Consider the following 14,276-nt stretch of genomic DNA (forward strand, 5'->3'; position numbering starts at 1 on the left):
CTGGCTTTGCACTTCAGCGAATGCACAAAGTGAGAAGCAGACAATTTCAAATACTAATCAGACTATAGGTGACCATCCAGCTCTTTTAGCTCTTATCCAGTCTGCTTCTTTATCTCACCACTCTGTAACATGCACTCCCTACTCCTCCTTCTCACAGTTGTATCCAGTCTCTTCAAACTCTCTCTCCTTTATCCCTCTTCTCCACCCCACAACTTATTCATATCATCCTCATTCCTGTCTTCACCTTACTACTGTACTCATCAACTCCTTCTAATTCTGAACTCACACATTAATAAAACCTCCATGTCACTGGAACCTGTCCCTTCATAGAAGTCTTACTCCCATATTACATCCCTCACCCTTCATTTCCCCAAATCCCGGGCCGCCATCTTTTTCCTTTTATCAGCATACCCAGCACCCCCTATCCTCTAACTGTACCTTCAATCCACACAATCTAATTACTATTCCTCTTCTTCCTAGAACCAGCCTCCTTTTTTCCTGTGCCCTCTGGAATGCCCACTCTGTCTGTAACAAACTCACCTCTGTCCTTGACCTTTTTATCACAATCTCCTTTAACTTGCTGGCTTCATGAATCTGACTTTCCCTCTCCTGCTGCCCTCTCCTCTGGTGGTCTCCTCTGGACTCACTCTCCCAGGCCTAGTGGACGGAAAGGAGGTGGCGTTGGAATCCTCCTATCCCCTCAAAACACTTTTCAGGGCCTTCATTCACCTCCCTCTCTGTCCCTCTCCTCATTTGAAGTTCACTCTATTCATCTATTTTCTCCAGTTTCTTTAAGAATTGCTGTGATCTATCAGCCTCATGGACCGGTATCAAGCTTCCTTGATGACTTTTCTGCCTGGCTGCCTTACTTTCTCTCTTCTGAAATTCCCACAATCATTCTTGGTGACTTCAACATCCCTGTTAATCTTAACACTCCTGCTACCTCTAAACTTCTGACCCTAACCTCTTCTTTTGACTTAAAACAATGGACACATGCTGATACTCACTCTAATGGTAACTTTCTCAACCTTGTATTCTCCTACCTATGCAGTCCTTGCAACCTCACCAACTTTCCTTTTCCTCTCTCTGATCACTCCCTTATTATCTTCACTCTCTCCTTGGCTTCCTCCTCCTTGGCTTCCAACTACCAAACAGCTACCTGTAGAAACCTTCGCTATCTTAACCCTTCTCTTCTTTTTTCGTCAACAGGTTGTCTCTATGACAAAATCTCAGCCCTGTCCTGCCCCAACCTGGCCACTTCTGTCTACAACAGTTCACTGTCCACCATGGACACATTGCCCCCCCTCACTACACACAGAATTAGGCCACTACAGCCCTGGAAAACAGACAATACCAGATGCCTCAAAAAACATAGCCGTTCTCTTGAGCATTTACGGCGTAAGACTAAGACCCAGCAAGACTTCGATCAATATAAATCTGCCCTGCAAAAATATAATTCTTGTCTACACATTGCCAAACAGATCTATTTTTATCACTCTGATTAACACCCTCTCACGTAATCCCCGTCAACTCTTTTCTTCCTTTAACACTCTACTTCGTCCTTCTTTATCTTCACCCACTAACTCACTTACTGCCCAGGAGATTGCTAATCACTTAAAAAATAGGATTGATACAATTCGTGAGGAGATCTCCACTGTACAGATATCTTCCTCATCCTACACTTCTTGTCCACCAGACATCTCCCTCACCCTACACTCCTTGTCCACCTGCACAATCTATAGTTCCCTTTTTTAACCCAGCTACTATAGAGGAGGTTGGTAAACTTTTTTCTAAAGCCCACCTAACCACCTGTCCCCTGGACCCTGCTTCCTTGCAAATACTACGGTCACCCTCTGGCTCTATCCTTCACTCTTTAACTCATATCTTCAATCTCTCCCTTTCTACTGGCATCTTCCCCAACTCTCTAAAACATGTGCTAGTCACCCCCATACTTAAAAAGGCCTCACTGGATCCCACCAATCTTAGCAACCTAAAACCCATCTTCTTACTCCCTTTTGCCTCCAAACTCCTTGAACGTCTAGTCTACAACCGGCTGAGCTTTCACCCCATTGAGAATAACCTTCTCGATCTCCTTCAGTCTGGATTTTTCCCACAACACTCCACAGAAACTGCTCTCTTAAAACTCACAAACGACTTACTAACCGCTAAAACCAATGGTCGCTATTCTGTACTTTTACTTTTGGACCTCTCCGCTGCCTTTGACACAGTAAACCACTTCCGCTTCCTCAAAAAACTCTACTTGGCCTTCGAGACTGTACTCTCTGTTGGTTCTAATCTTACCTATATGACCTCACCTTCAGTGTCACTTTAAACTCTACTTCCTCCTCTCTTACTCCTCTTATTGTCAGGGTCCCCCAAGGTTCTGTCCTTGGACCTCTTTCTATTCTCGAACTACACTTCTTCGACTCGACTACTGCAACTTCCTCCTCATTGGCTTACCTTTTACATAGGCTATCCCCCTCCAGTCCATCATGAATACTGCTGCAAGGCTCATCCACCTTACCAACCGTTCAGTGTCTGCTGCCCCTCTCTTCCAATCCCTCCACTGGCTTCCTCTCACCCAACGAATAAAATTCAAAATACTAACAACAACTTACAAGGCCAGCCACAACTCTGCCCCCAGCTACATCACCAACCTGGTCTCAAAATATCAACCAAACTGCTCTCTTCGATCCGCCCAAGACCTTATACTCTCTAGTTCCCGTGTCACCCCCTTCCATGCTCGCCTCCAGGACTTCTGCTGAGCTTCTCCAATCCTATGGAACTTCCTACCCCAATCTGTCTGGCTATCTTCTAATCTATCCACCTTTAGACGATCCCTAAAAACCTCTCTTGTTAAAGAAGCCTATCCTGCTTCTACCTAGTAAACGGACATTTATTTCCTCCATCAGCTTATCCCCTCACAGCTATTACCTTTTGTATCACTCAACCCTTCCTCCTAGATTATAAGCTCTAACGAGCAGGCCCTCTGTTTCCTCTTGTACCAAATTGTATTGTAACTGTAATGTCTACCTTCATTTTGTAAAATGCGCTATATAAATCCTGTATTTTAATAATAATAATAGACTTACCCAGTGTGCCCAACTTTCCTATAGAGCGTAAAGCTGAACTCAGACACAGCTGATAATGTACATGCATGAAAAATTTTTATCTGCAGATTCTCTGATCTGTGATCTAAGCACCCATGCCACGGCACAATTTGGTAAAAATCACTTAGATGGTGAAGGAGCAGAGCAGTGATAGGTCAGCATTCTCCTCCTTCTCCACTTTCATCTTCTCATCGGGTTCACCATTGCCCAATTTTCTAACCTAAAGCTGACCTCCAGCTTTGCTTTCAGTCTTGCACAGTTGTGCAGGCTCCTCTACAGTACTGAAAGTGCTTACTCTGATTTCACTGCACACTTTGAGCCTTTTGCAGTGTGCATTAGAAGATGCAGCAAGTCAGATAGACCCCCACTTCCTGGCTGGGGGACATTCAGCATCATCTAATCCTTTCCTCCCTGGCCTGACTGTCCCTGACCCACCCATTTAATTTAATGAATCTCAGTGCTTTCAGCCATCGAGAGAAAACAGGGGGTATTTGGAGCAATGCGTGTTGTGTGTATACTGATGACAAAATGAGCTCAGCAAAAAGTCTATTGCGAACATCTGGAGCGACGTCTTGCTGGACTCAGACACTTGATGCAGCACCTCCTTAGAGACTCCAATAAATATGTTTTATATTACACTTAGATTGTGCTCCTCTATCTTTTAATCATGGAGGCTCATGGAGGAAGAAAAATATATTTGAAATACTACAATTTTGGCCATATTCAATATATTTCAAAATTTATTTGAATAAATATATATTAAAAAATCTGAAGAATACAGGTGAAACTCAAAAAATTAGAATATCGTGCAAAAGTTCATTTATTTCAGTAATGCAACTTAAAAGGTGAAACTAATATATGAGATAGACTCATTACATGCAAAGCAAGATAGTTCAAGCTGTGATTTGTCATAATTGTGATAATTATGGCTTACAGATCATGAAAACCCCAAATCCACAATCTCAGAAAATGAGAATATTGTGAAAAGGTGCAATATTCTAGGCTCAAAGTGTCCCACTCTAATCAGCTAATTAAGCCATAACACCTGCAAAGGGTTCCTGAGCCTTTAAATGGTCTCTCAGTCTGGTTCAGTAGGAATCACAATCATGGGAAAGACTGCTGACCTGACAGTTGTGTAGAAAGCCATCGTTGACACCCTCCATAAGGAGGGAAAGCCTCAAAAAGTAATTGCAAAAGAAGTTGGATGTTCCCAAAGTGCTGTATCAAAGCACATTAATAGAAAGTTATGTGAAAGGGAAAAGTGTGGAAGAAAAAGGTGCACAAGCAGCAGGGATGACCGCAGCCTGGAGAGGATTGTCAGGAAAAGGCCATTCAAAAGTGTTGGGGACTTTCACAAGGAGTGGACTGAGGGTGGAGTCAGTGCATCAAGAGTCACCACACACAGACGGATCCTGGACATGGACTTCAAATGTCGTATTCCTCTTGTCAAGCCGCTCCTGAACAACAAACAACGTCAGAAGCCTCTTACCTGGGCTAAAAAAAAACAGACCTGGCCTGTTGCTCAGTGGTCCAAAGTCCTCTTTTCTGATGAGAGCAACTTTTGCATCTCATTTGGAAACCAAGGACCCAGAGTATGGAGGAAGAATGGAGAGGCACACACTGCAAGATGCTTGAAGTCCAGTGTGAAGTTTCCACAGTCTGTGTTGATTTGGGGAGCCATGTCATCTGCTGGTGTTGGTCCACTGTGCTTCATTAAGTCCAGGGTCAACGCAGCCGTCTACCAGGAGATTTTGGAGCACTTCATGCTTCCTTCCGCAGACGAGCTTTATGGGGATGCTGACTTCATTTTCCAGCAGGACTTGGCACCTGCCCACACTGCCAAAAGCAACAAAACCTGGTTCGATGACCGTGGGATCACTGTGCTTGATTGGCCAGCAAATTTGCCTGACCTGAACCCCAAAGAGAATCTATAGGGCATTGCCAAGAGAAAGATGAGAGACATGAGACCGAACAATGCAGAAGAGCTGAAGGCCGCTATTGAAGCCTCCTGGTCTTCCATAACACCTCAGCAGTGCCACAGGCTGATAGCTTCCATGCCACGCCGCATTGAGGCAGTAATTGCTGCAAAAGGGGCCCAAACCAAGTACTGAGTACATATGCATGCTTATACATTTCAGAGATCCGATATTGTTCTATGTACAATCCTTGTTTTATTGATTGCATGTAATATTCTAATTTTCTGAGATTGTGGATTTGGGGTTTTCATGAGCTGTAAGCCATAATCATCACAATTATGACAAATCACGGCTTGAACTATCTTGCTTTGCATGTAATGAGTCTGTCTCATATATCAGTTTCACCTTTTAAGTTGCATTACTGAAATAAATGAACTTTTTCACGATATTCTAATTTTTCGAGTTTTACCTGTATATTTAAAAAATATATATTTTTAAAATATTATTCAGATTTTATTTAACATATAAAGAAATAATTTTTAACATATATTTTTACACATACTTGTAAATGCATTAAAAAAATGTAGAATTGATTCTTTACAGACATACTGTATATTTGAAAATGTATTTTTAAAAATATTTTTCATATATTTTGTAATAAAAATGCATTTCAACATACAGTATATATATATATATATATATACACACTGCATGTTGAAATGCATTTTTATTTCAAAATATATGAAAAATTGTTTTAAAAATACATTTTCAAATATACTGTATGTCTTTAAAAATACAAATCTACATTTTTGGAATGCATTTACAAATATATGTAAAAATATATGTTAAAATGACTTTTATATATGTTAATATATGTTATATTTTTTAAAATATATTCTTCAGATTTTTTTTATATATATTTATTGAAATATATTTTGAAATATATTGAATATGGCCAAAATTGTAGTATTTCAAATAAATGTCAATATATTTGGGAAGAATTATTTTAAAATATATTTCAAATATATTTTTTTTCCATGTGGGAGCACCCTATGTAGGCATTGAATAGATGGGCTGACATGCAAATGCAGCCTGCCTAAGAATGCCCACTATTGAGGAATGATATCTACCTATCAAGGCATTTAGATACAGTATTTGCATAACTTCTCTCAGTAGCCAGTCCACTGCTTATATTAGGTCTGATGGCCCTTGAGAGGAGTAGTGGCTGAGGCAGGGTATTGTAATGTTTTCAGAAAGCATCAGCCAGGAACTGCTTACATTGCATAGAGAAGCAAAGAGATGTAGTTATGACATCACTGAATAAAATGTTCATGAAAACAGGAAGGTTTAATTTAAAAATGTCATTACCATGCAATTGAGAAAAGGGAGAAAGTAACAGAAAACTGACATGACATTACAACGATGATATGCATATAGTAAATAGTACACTTACCCAATAAAATCGAGAAGCCCAGCGTCATCATCATCGTCCATGTCAGCTACATAAAAAAATGCACTTTCCTTTAATGCATGCATATTTATGGCAAGATTTGTTCTGTGATAAAACTGGATGTAGACAATTATGTTCAACTGTAAACTCGTTTATAATCTTGGTAGATGTTCTAATATTGAGAATAGTAAGATGCAACGTATAACAAACAATTATGTCAGAGAGAGCTCAGGCGGCTGCCAATCCTTAAACACAGGTCAGAAGAGTCACCATTGGACAGCTTAATTGGTAATGTAAATAAAGACAAACATTTTTTACTTCATTAATTGCAGAAAGTACCTCGTGTTCCAAAGCTTTACCACATCTTTTCCACATGCCAATCATATGAGACTCCATTTAGAAATGAAGTCAGCACGTTCATTGTAACAAATAAAGACTCCTCTGCCTCTTTAGAATATTGTCTTGCATGTCAAGAAACCTGTAAAAAAAATGGAAAAGTTACAAAATAGTTTTTTAAAAGTGGAAGTCTAGTTTTTAAAAAATTTTCCAATCTCCCCTTTTTTAATGACATCACCCAGGGGACGGGTTTTATATATATATATATATATATATATATATATATACAGTGAGGAACAGAAGTATTTGAACACCCTGCGATTTTGCAAGTTCTCCCACTTAGAAATCATGGAGACAAATACATTCTTTAAAAATCATACAATGTGATTTCCTGAATTTGTTTTTAAATTCTGTCTCTCAGAGTGGGAATGCACCTACAATGTGAATTTCAGACTCCTCCAAGATTTCTAAGTGGGAGAACTTGCAAAATCGCAGGGTGTTCAAATACTTCTGTTCCTCACTGGATCTGTATATAGATATGATATATACTATATTGCCAAAAGTATTGGGATACCTGTCTTTATTTACACACACATGGACTTTAATGATATCCCAGTCAATATTGAGTTGGCCCACCCTTTGCAGCTATAACAGCTTCAACTCTTCTGGGAAGGCCGTCTACAAGGTTTAGGAGTGTGTCTATGGGAAGGTTTGACCATTCTTCCAAAAGCACATTTGTGACGACAGGCACAGATGTCGGGGGAGGAGGCCTGGCTTCGCAGTCTCTGCTCTAATTCATCCCAAAGGTGTTCTATGGGGTTGAGGTCAGGACTCTGTGCAGGCCAGTCAAGTTCCTCCACCCCAAACTCATCCATGTCTTTATGGAGCTTGCTTTGTACACTGGTGCGCAGTCATGTTGGAACAGGAAGGGGCCATTCGCAAACTCTTCCCAAAGTTGGGAACATGAAATTGTCCAAAATGTCTTGGTAAGCTTGTGCCTTAAGAGTTCCCTTCATTGGAACGAAGGGCCAAGCCCAAACCCTGAAAGACAACCCCACACCATAATACCACCTCCACCAAACTTTACACTTGGCACAATGCAGTCAGGCAAGTACTGTTCTTCTGGCAACCGCCAAACCCAGACATGTCCATTGGATTGCCAGTCAGAGAAGAGTGATTCATCACTCCAGAGAACATGTCTCCACTGCTCTAGAGTCCAGTGGCGGTGTGCTTTACACCACTGCATCCGACGCTTTGCATTGCACTGGGTGATATAAGGTTTGGATGCAGCTGCTCAGCCATGGAAACCCATTCCATGAAGCTCTCTACACACTGTTGTTGTGCTGATCTGAAGGCCACACAAAGTTTGGAGGTCAGGGAAATGTCAGGGATGGACTTATTGCACAGGTGGTGACCTATCACGGTACCACGCTTGAAATCAGTGATCTCCTGAGAGCGACCCATTCTTTCACAAATATTTGTAGAAGCAGTCTGCATGCCTAAGTGCTCTATTGTATACACCTATAGCCATGGAGGTGATTGGAACACCTGAATCCAATGGTTTGGAGGGGTGTCCCAAGTCCCAATACTTTTGGCAACATAGTATATATATATATATATATATATATATATATATATATTTACACTATTGTTATAACATGCTATTGTTAAACCAATAAGTGTCTGTAGAAGGCTAGTTTTGCTGTCCTTTAATACAATGGGGGAACAAAACTCTTGTGGTGTACAATATGTGGGCAAGGTAAACTATAGGCCAGGAAAGTATTCATTTTCGGCTTTACCCATTGATTTACAGGAGCTTTAGTCAAACACTGGGCTTAATTTTAGTTCTCTCAATAAGAATCAACAATAGCCTGACTCTTTGACATACTTGAGCTTTTACATATATGGTACTATGCTTTAGCTTGAAGTTTAAGGCAGAAATGTATTCCTCACTGAAACTGATGTAGGAACTAAATTTAAAAGTGATATGCCCATGTGTGAATGGCTACCAAACTTTCCAAGATAAAAAAGCAAGCTACACAAGCTGAAAGCAGGACTCCAGCCATACTGCAAGACTTAGAACACAGCCCACACCAAGAAACCATTTTTCTGAAAAATGCCATGAAATGGCCTGGAGTTCTGTTTGCTATAGAAATCATAGACCAGCTATAATGGAACGTAACTGACTTTTAGTTCATGACTATGGCGTAGACTGGTGTATTTGCTAGGAAAGGATAGGTAGTGTGTGCATATGTGTATGTATGCAGATTTATAGTACTCTGTTTGTCTTGTATTGTTTTCCTGTAACTGTAAATAATTTGTTAACGCAACATTCTTGTTTAGTAAAGACACATAAATATACTGCTGTGTAGTTTTCTTGGCTTTATTTCATTTATGGAAAAAACAGCAAGAATCAGTAAAACAGCAGGTCCACAATAACTTAGGCTGAGAAGAAGTGATGTGAAAAAGTCCTGAGGGCCCATTCATACCTGCATTAGCTTCCTTGGAGGACAGGTGAGACATTAGGGGTCTTTTAGACCCCTGATGTCTCATAAAAGAACTTGTCACCAAAAAAATAAAACATCACATAGGAGATTTTTTTTCCCCTAAGTCATGAAAAAAAGGTTTAGTGAAAAATATTGTTAAGAAAGTGTAAACAAAATTAGTTCCATCCAAGCACTTAAAATCCGCCCCATAAAATGTTAGGCCCCACACACACATAAATGCACATGTTAAGTGCGCCTACGTATGAAAACATTTATTGCACTACACACGTTACATATCTCCATGCAAGCAGGAGTGAGAGCAATAACTCTAGACCCATTATCCATGAATAACTCTGAAGCTTTCAAAGCGCCTATGGAAAATATAGGGTGCCAAAGTGTGTCACCATTTTCACATGCAATCTTAAGGCTTGACATGTTGGGTATCTATTTCCTTGACACAACCTCATCCTTTGTATTTTGCCAAAAATGTAGATATTACAATGCGTTTATGTGACCTAAAATTAACTTTTGTGTACTTGTTACTGAAATTTTATTTTTCAGAAACTGTTGCGCTAATACCGTTCATTCTCTAGGGGGTCTGCTTTCAGAAAATATTTTTTTTTGGGGGGGGGAGGGATTATATAATCATATTTTAAACATGTGTGCAAAAAAAGGCCAAAATGGCTCTGACAGCGAAAGGGTTGAATCTTTAATATTTTTTTTCTTAGATCTTGCCATAAAGGTCCTTGTTCAGGCATTTCTTGTTATGGAATGATAACTGTCCTCCAGCTGTTCTCCTGCGTAGTCATCCTTTCACATGCACCCCTCACTGTCACTAAGAAGCAGCAGCACCGGCACACAATGCTCCGGTATGGTCCACCTTTCTCACTATCAGTAAACCACTCCAGAGTAATAATGTGCAGTTGATACAAACGTGAGTGCATATAGGTAGTACGTGGATGCAAAAAGCTGTGGAAGATCAGAAATGCCGCAAACAATGGATGAAGAAAAAGATGAAAGACATTTTTTTAATGGAAGAAAATATGACAGATACTTAGGGTACAGAGAGCTAGAGCAAACCTAATGTCATCTAGTAAGGAATGAAATCTACTATAAAGCTGAACTAAATCCTCCTATACTTTACAGCCAAGGAAGCTGCCATATTAGCCTCTGTTTGATCTGAAGATGCCATGGTGCTGCACATGTGCTCAGTTATGACACCAGCCATTTGATAGTTTGACAGTTCTAACATGAGCACTCTAATCCCTTTAACAGTTGCCATTTTAGGTAAGCCTTGAATGTAACTGTTCCTCTTTAGGCTTTCACACAAGCGTTTTTGTGTTAAAAAAAAAGCATCTGAAAAGCTCAAGAAAAATGCTTCCTTGTGTATGTGAATGTATATCTATGTATGTTTTCACACTGGGGTTTTGCGCTTGTGGTGTGGTGTAAAAACTCCTGCTTGCAGCATCTTTGGGGCATGTTTGGGGAGTTAACAAATACAAAACCCAAAAACGCCTCTTCCCATTGAAATCAATGGAAAATACCTGAAAAACACCTCAAAAAAACCTCTGAGAAGCATTTATGGTGCAGATTTTAAGTCACGTGTTCTTTAAAAATGCTCAGAAAGCACAGTAAAAATGCATATGCGTTTTTGCAGCAGATCAGTGTGAAAGTAGCCTTAAGGTAATAAACGGATGTTTTTTTTAATCTATTATACTATTCATATAAAGTTTTTATTTTACAGGATTTACCTATAACACTGCATTCACACAGTCAAGTTTTTTCTAAAAAAAAAAAAAAAGAAAAAAAAAAGAAAGCATAGCAAAAACTGTTTGAATTCAGACACTCTGCAACATAAACATCAACAGAAAGGCTGAGAGAATGACTTGAATAGCTTTAATGCTTCTGCTGTGACCCTTTAGGATGAATGGTTCCACAGTGCCTGCAGCTACAGAAGTTAGTGAAGGATTGTTATAAAGCTCCTTTACTGGTTATAATAATTTTGAAATATTTCCATATACAGTACATATAGTCTGGTCACAGTTTCATTTTAAAGCTACCTGAAGATTCAAATAATTGTATCTGTAATTTGTATCTATATTTGTATCTGTTTCCCAAATTGACAGCCTATGCAAGGCAGCAAGGGAATTACTTGGCTCACGGTGCATATAAGCTTCTTTTAAATGAATGCAGCCACAGACACATCCCTATCTCTTCTCCACAACAACTTTCAATTTGCCGAGTGTTAATGAGTGGGTAGAGAATGTGTTTCTGAATCCCTACCACATGCTGGTACACTATATATTGTATTCTCCAAGGACAAATGTGTAGTATAACAACAATTACAATCCCTTATGTGCATGAACTTGTTTGACAAAGTTAAATACATGGCTAGAAGCCTGTAGCAAACAGATTAGTGCTGTATTTTATAGTGGCTGCTGCAACATCATCCATCCTCAGGCCCCCAAAACAGAAGATATATATATATATATATATATATATACACACACACACACGCACATATATATGTGGGTGTATGTGTGTATTGCGACAGGATAGTGCTGTGTCACAGTGAAAAAAATATAATTTGGCATGCAAAGGATCCCTAATAAGGTGTGAGACTGGCTGGCAGGGTTGTGCACTGTAGTTGTCTCATGTAGGCTTGTCACCCACACAGGGAAAGGGACTCTAGGATGTGGGTCTTTTATGAACAATACCAGCCTTCTGGTTTTCTTAGAGCTTGGTAAATTCTGGTTGGGGTCCTGAAGCCCAGAGGCTTTGTAGAGTTTTAGTTGGGATCAGGACTTCAAACCAAAGAGCACACTTATACAGTAACCAGGTCCAACTGATTGTGCAGCATGTCTTTTGTGTGTGAGATAACTAACTCAGGCCATACATGGGTCGAATTGCAAACAAATTTTCTTTAGAGAATAGGAAATTTTGTGCATTTTGTAATCCGATGGTGCCACCATTGATTTTCGAAATTGGACCAACTAAGCATTCAATTATCATCTCATGTTTCTACAGAAAATAATTTTTGTGGCCAATAATTTTCTTTTCTTTCCAGGTCACAGCTCATACTCATTTCTTTTTCAGTTAATTTCTCACGTTAGTCTCCCATTTTTTATTAGAAATTCGTTCATTTTGTCAGAAAGTTTCCAACGTCCCCGATCACTCAGATTCGACGATCGCTCAAAAATCGGCCATTGCTGTGGCTCACTAATGGTGCGAAATTCGAACAAAAATTCTTAGAAAAGATTTTCGAAAGAAAGTTCTTTCAGAATTCGACCCAAGTATGGCTGGCTCAAGGCTCAAGACTCCACCCTCCCCAGGAGACCGTTCTGCTGCTAGGGAACAGCAGGTTCACAGACACACTGGAAGTAAGTGTGTCTATCTCTTGGCCTGTCTGTCATGAAAGACAGGTGACCCCACCAGACCAAAGCCTGAGAGGAAATAAAAATTAAAAATAATGAAAAAATAAATAAAAAATACTAATGATCAGACCCTCTAAGAGTCATTTTATTACTTAAAATAATATTAATATACCCAGGTATACATATACATATAAAAACAATACCAACCCCATAATCTAATGGGAGATCTGTAAAATTGTTTTTTTACTGATAGTATTGCCCTAAAATTTTATTAAAATTGGGGCATGGAGTGACAGCCTCAGCCCCTCTGACACACCTGGTTGAATGAAAGTTACTGCAAGCACATAACAGGACACAAGTATAGATTCCTTTAACTTTGCTATGAATTAGCACCAGGGAATAGACACAAGCCTATTTAGTGTATTTGTGTGGGTTAGAATGAATGGTTTGAGGATAAATGAACACACAGAAGGTAGGTTCAGACACAGTCCCCTAGACAGTATAATCACTATACCAAGGTAACTTAGAAAAGAGTTCTGTGTCACTAGACTGGGATTGACCTATGAATCAGCAAAGTCAGCAATAAACATTGCATATAAGCATGAACTGCAATGTGAGTAATAATACTAAAACTAGTCTAGAGTGCATTGTAGGAGAATGGCTGGCATATGGTACAGTGTCCCCTAGGAGGTACCTCTTAGAATATGCAAAAGGTGAAAGTCTCTAGCAGGTGTGAAGGGACAGTCTTTAGTTCTAATTCTTCAGCCAGCTAGCATTGTGGCCCAGTTGTTCCGTTGGTGCACATATGAATAATCCAAATCAAGCAGCAATAAGGCTAGATGGCTGCATGGTCAGTTCCTAAAGGGCTCAGTCCCTCTAGCAGCAGGTAGTAAATGCCCACAGCAGCAGCTCACCAATCCCAGCGATATTGCAGCTCACTATCCAATCATACACAGTGATTAGTCCATTCTCTGCTCTGCACCCAGGTGACTCTGCCTGTTGGCACCCCTGGACTCAGCACTTTGGATCCTGCTCAGGCCGCAATTATGCAGCAGTGGTGGTACAGACTGGACAGCAATGTGCACTCTCTCATGGCAAGAGGAGGCTGTGTCCTGTACAGCCTGAGAAAATGCAGCTCTTCCCCTCCTCCTGGCAATTTCTCTTTAGAAAATGCAGAGTCTCTCTCCTCTGGATTACCAGTTTCCACAGTGCAGCCCTGCCTGACTCAATCTATTGAGCTATTCCTGCTCAGCAGCTCCCTTCTCTTGTTGATATAGCAGTTAACCAGTTCAGCACTACAGGGAAGCAGCTACAGAGAGCAGCTGCAGTCAGTGTTTCACTCTTCATTCTTAGGCAAGCAATTGGCTACACAATGCATCACTGATAAGCTCTGGATTATTTCATGCAGGCATAGAGCACCTTCCAATAAGGTGTATGTAGAAATCACAATTTCATCTGTTTGCAGTAATAATCATCTAGGCAGTCAAAGACTATACCAACTCTTCAAGTGATAGAGGTACCATATTGCTGTTTGTAAGCCTATAAAAACTGGACTTTGAAGTCTACTATTAACGTTGATTGCAAATAGCTGAGCACATCTTTCA

At 40.0% G+C, this 14,276-nt stretch overlaps 1 protein-coding gene across 1 annotated transcript in view; it reads right to left on the reverse strand.

The window, feature by feature from the left end:
* The window catches only part of BICRAL (BICRA like chromatin remodeling complex associated protein), an 80,148-nt gene that overhangs the window by 34,791 nt on the left and 31,081 nt on the right, over window positions 1-14,276 (reverse strand). Inside the window, exons 2-3 of the mRNA XM_089677824.1 lie at window positions 6,816-6,954; window positions 6,480-6,525 (exon numbers count right to left, since the gene is read on the reverse strand). Of these exons, the coding sequence (XP_089533950.1) occupies window positions 6,480-6,520 (41 nt within the window). The 5' untranslated portion in view covers window positions 6,521-6,525; window positions 6,816-6,954. The remainder of the gene's footprint in view (window positions 1-6,479; window positions 6,526-6,815; window positions 6,955-14,276) is intronic.

Source organism: Staurois parvus, unplaced genomic scaffold (genome assembly GCF_062004578.1).
Source record: "Staurois parvus isolate SC_StPar_1 unplaced genomic scaffold, SC_StPar_1.0 ptg000192l, whole genome shotgun sequence".
NCBI lineage: Eukaryota > Metazoa > Chordata > Amphibia > Anura > Ranidae > Staurois > Staurois parvus.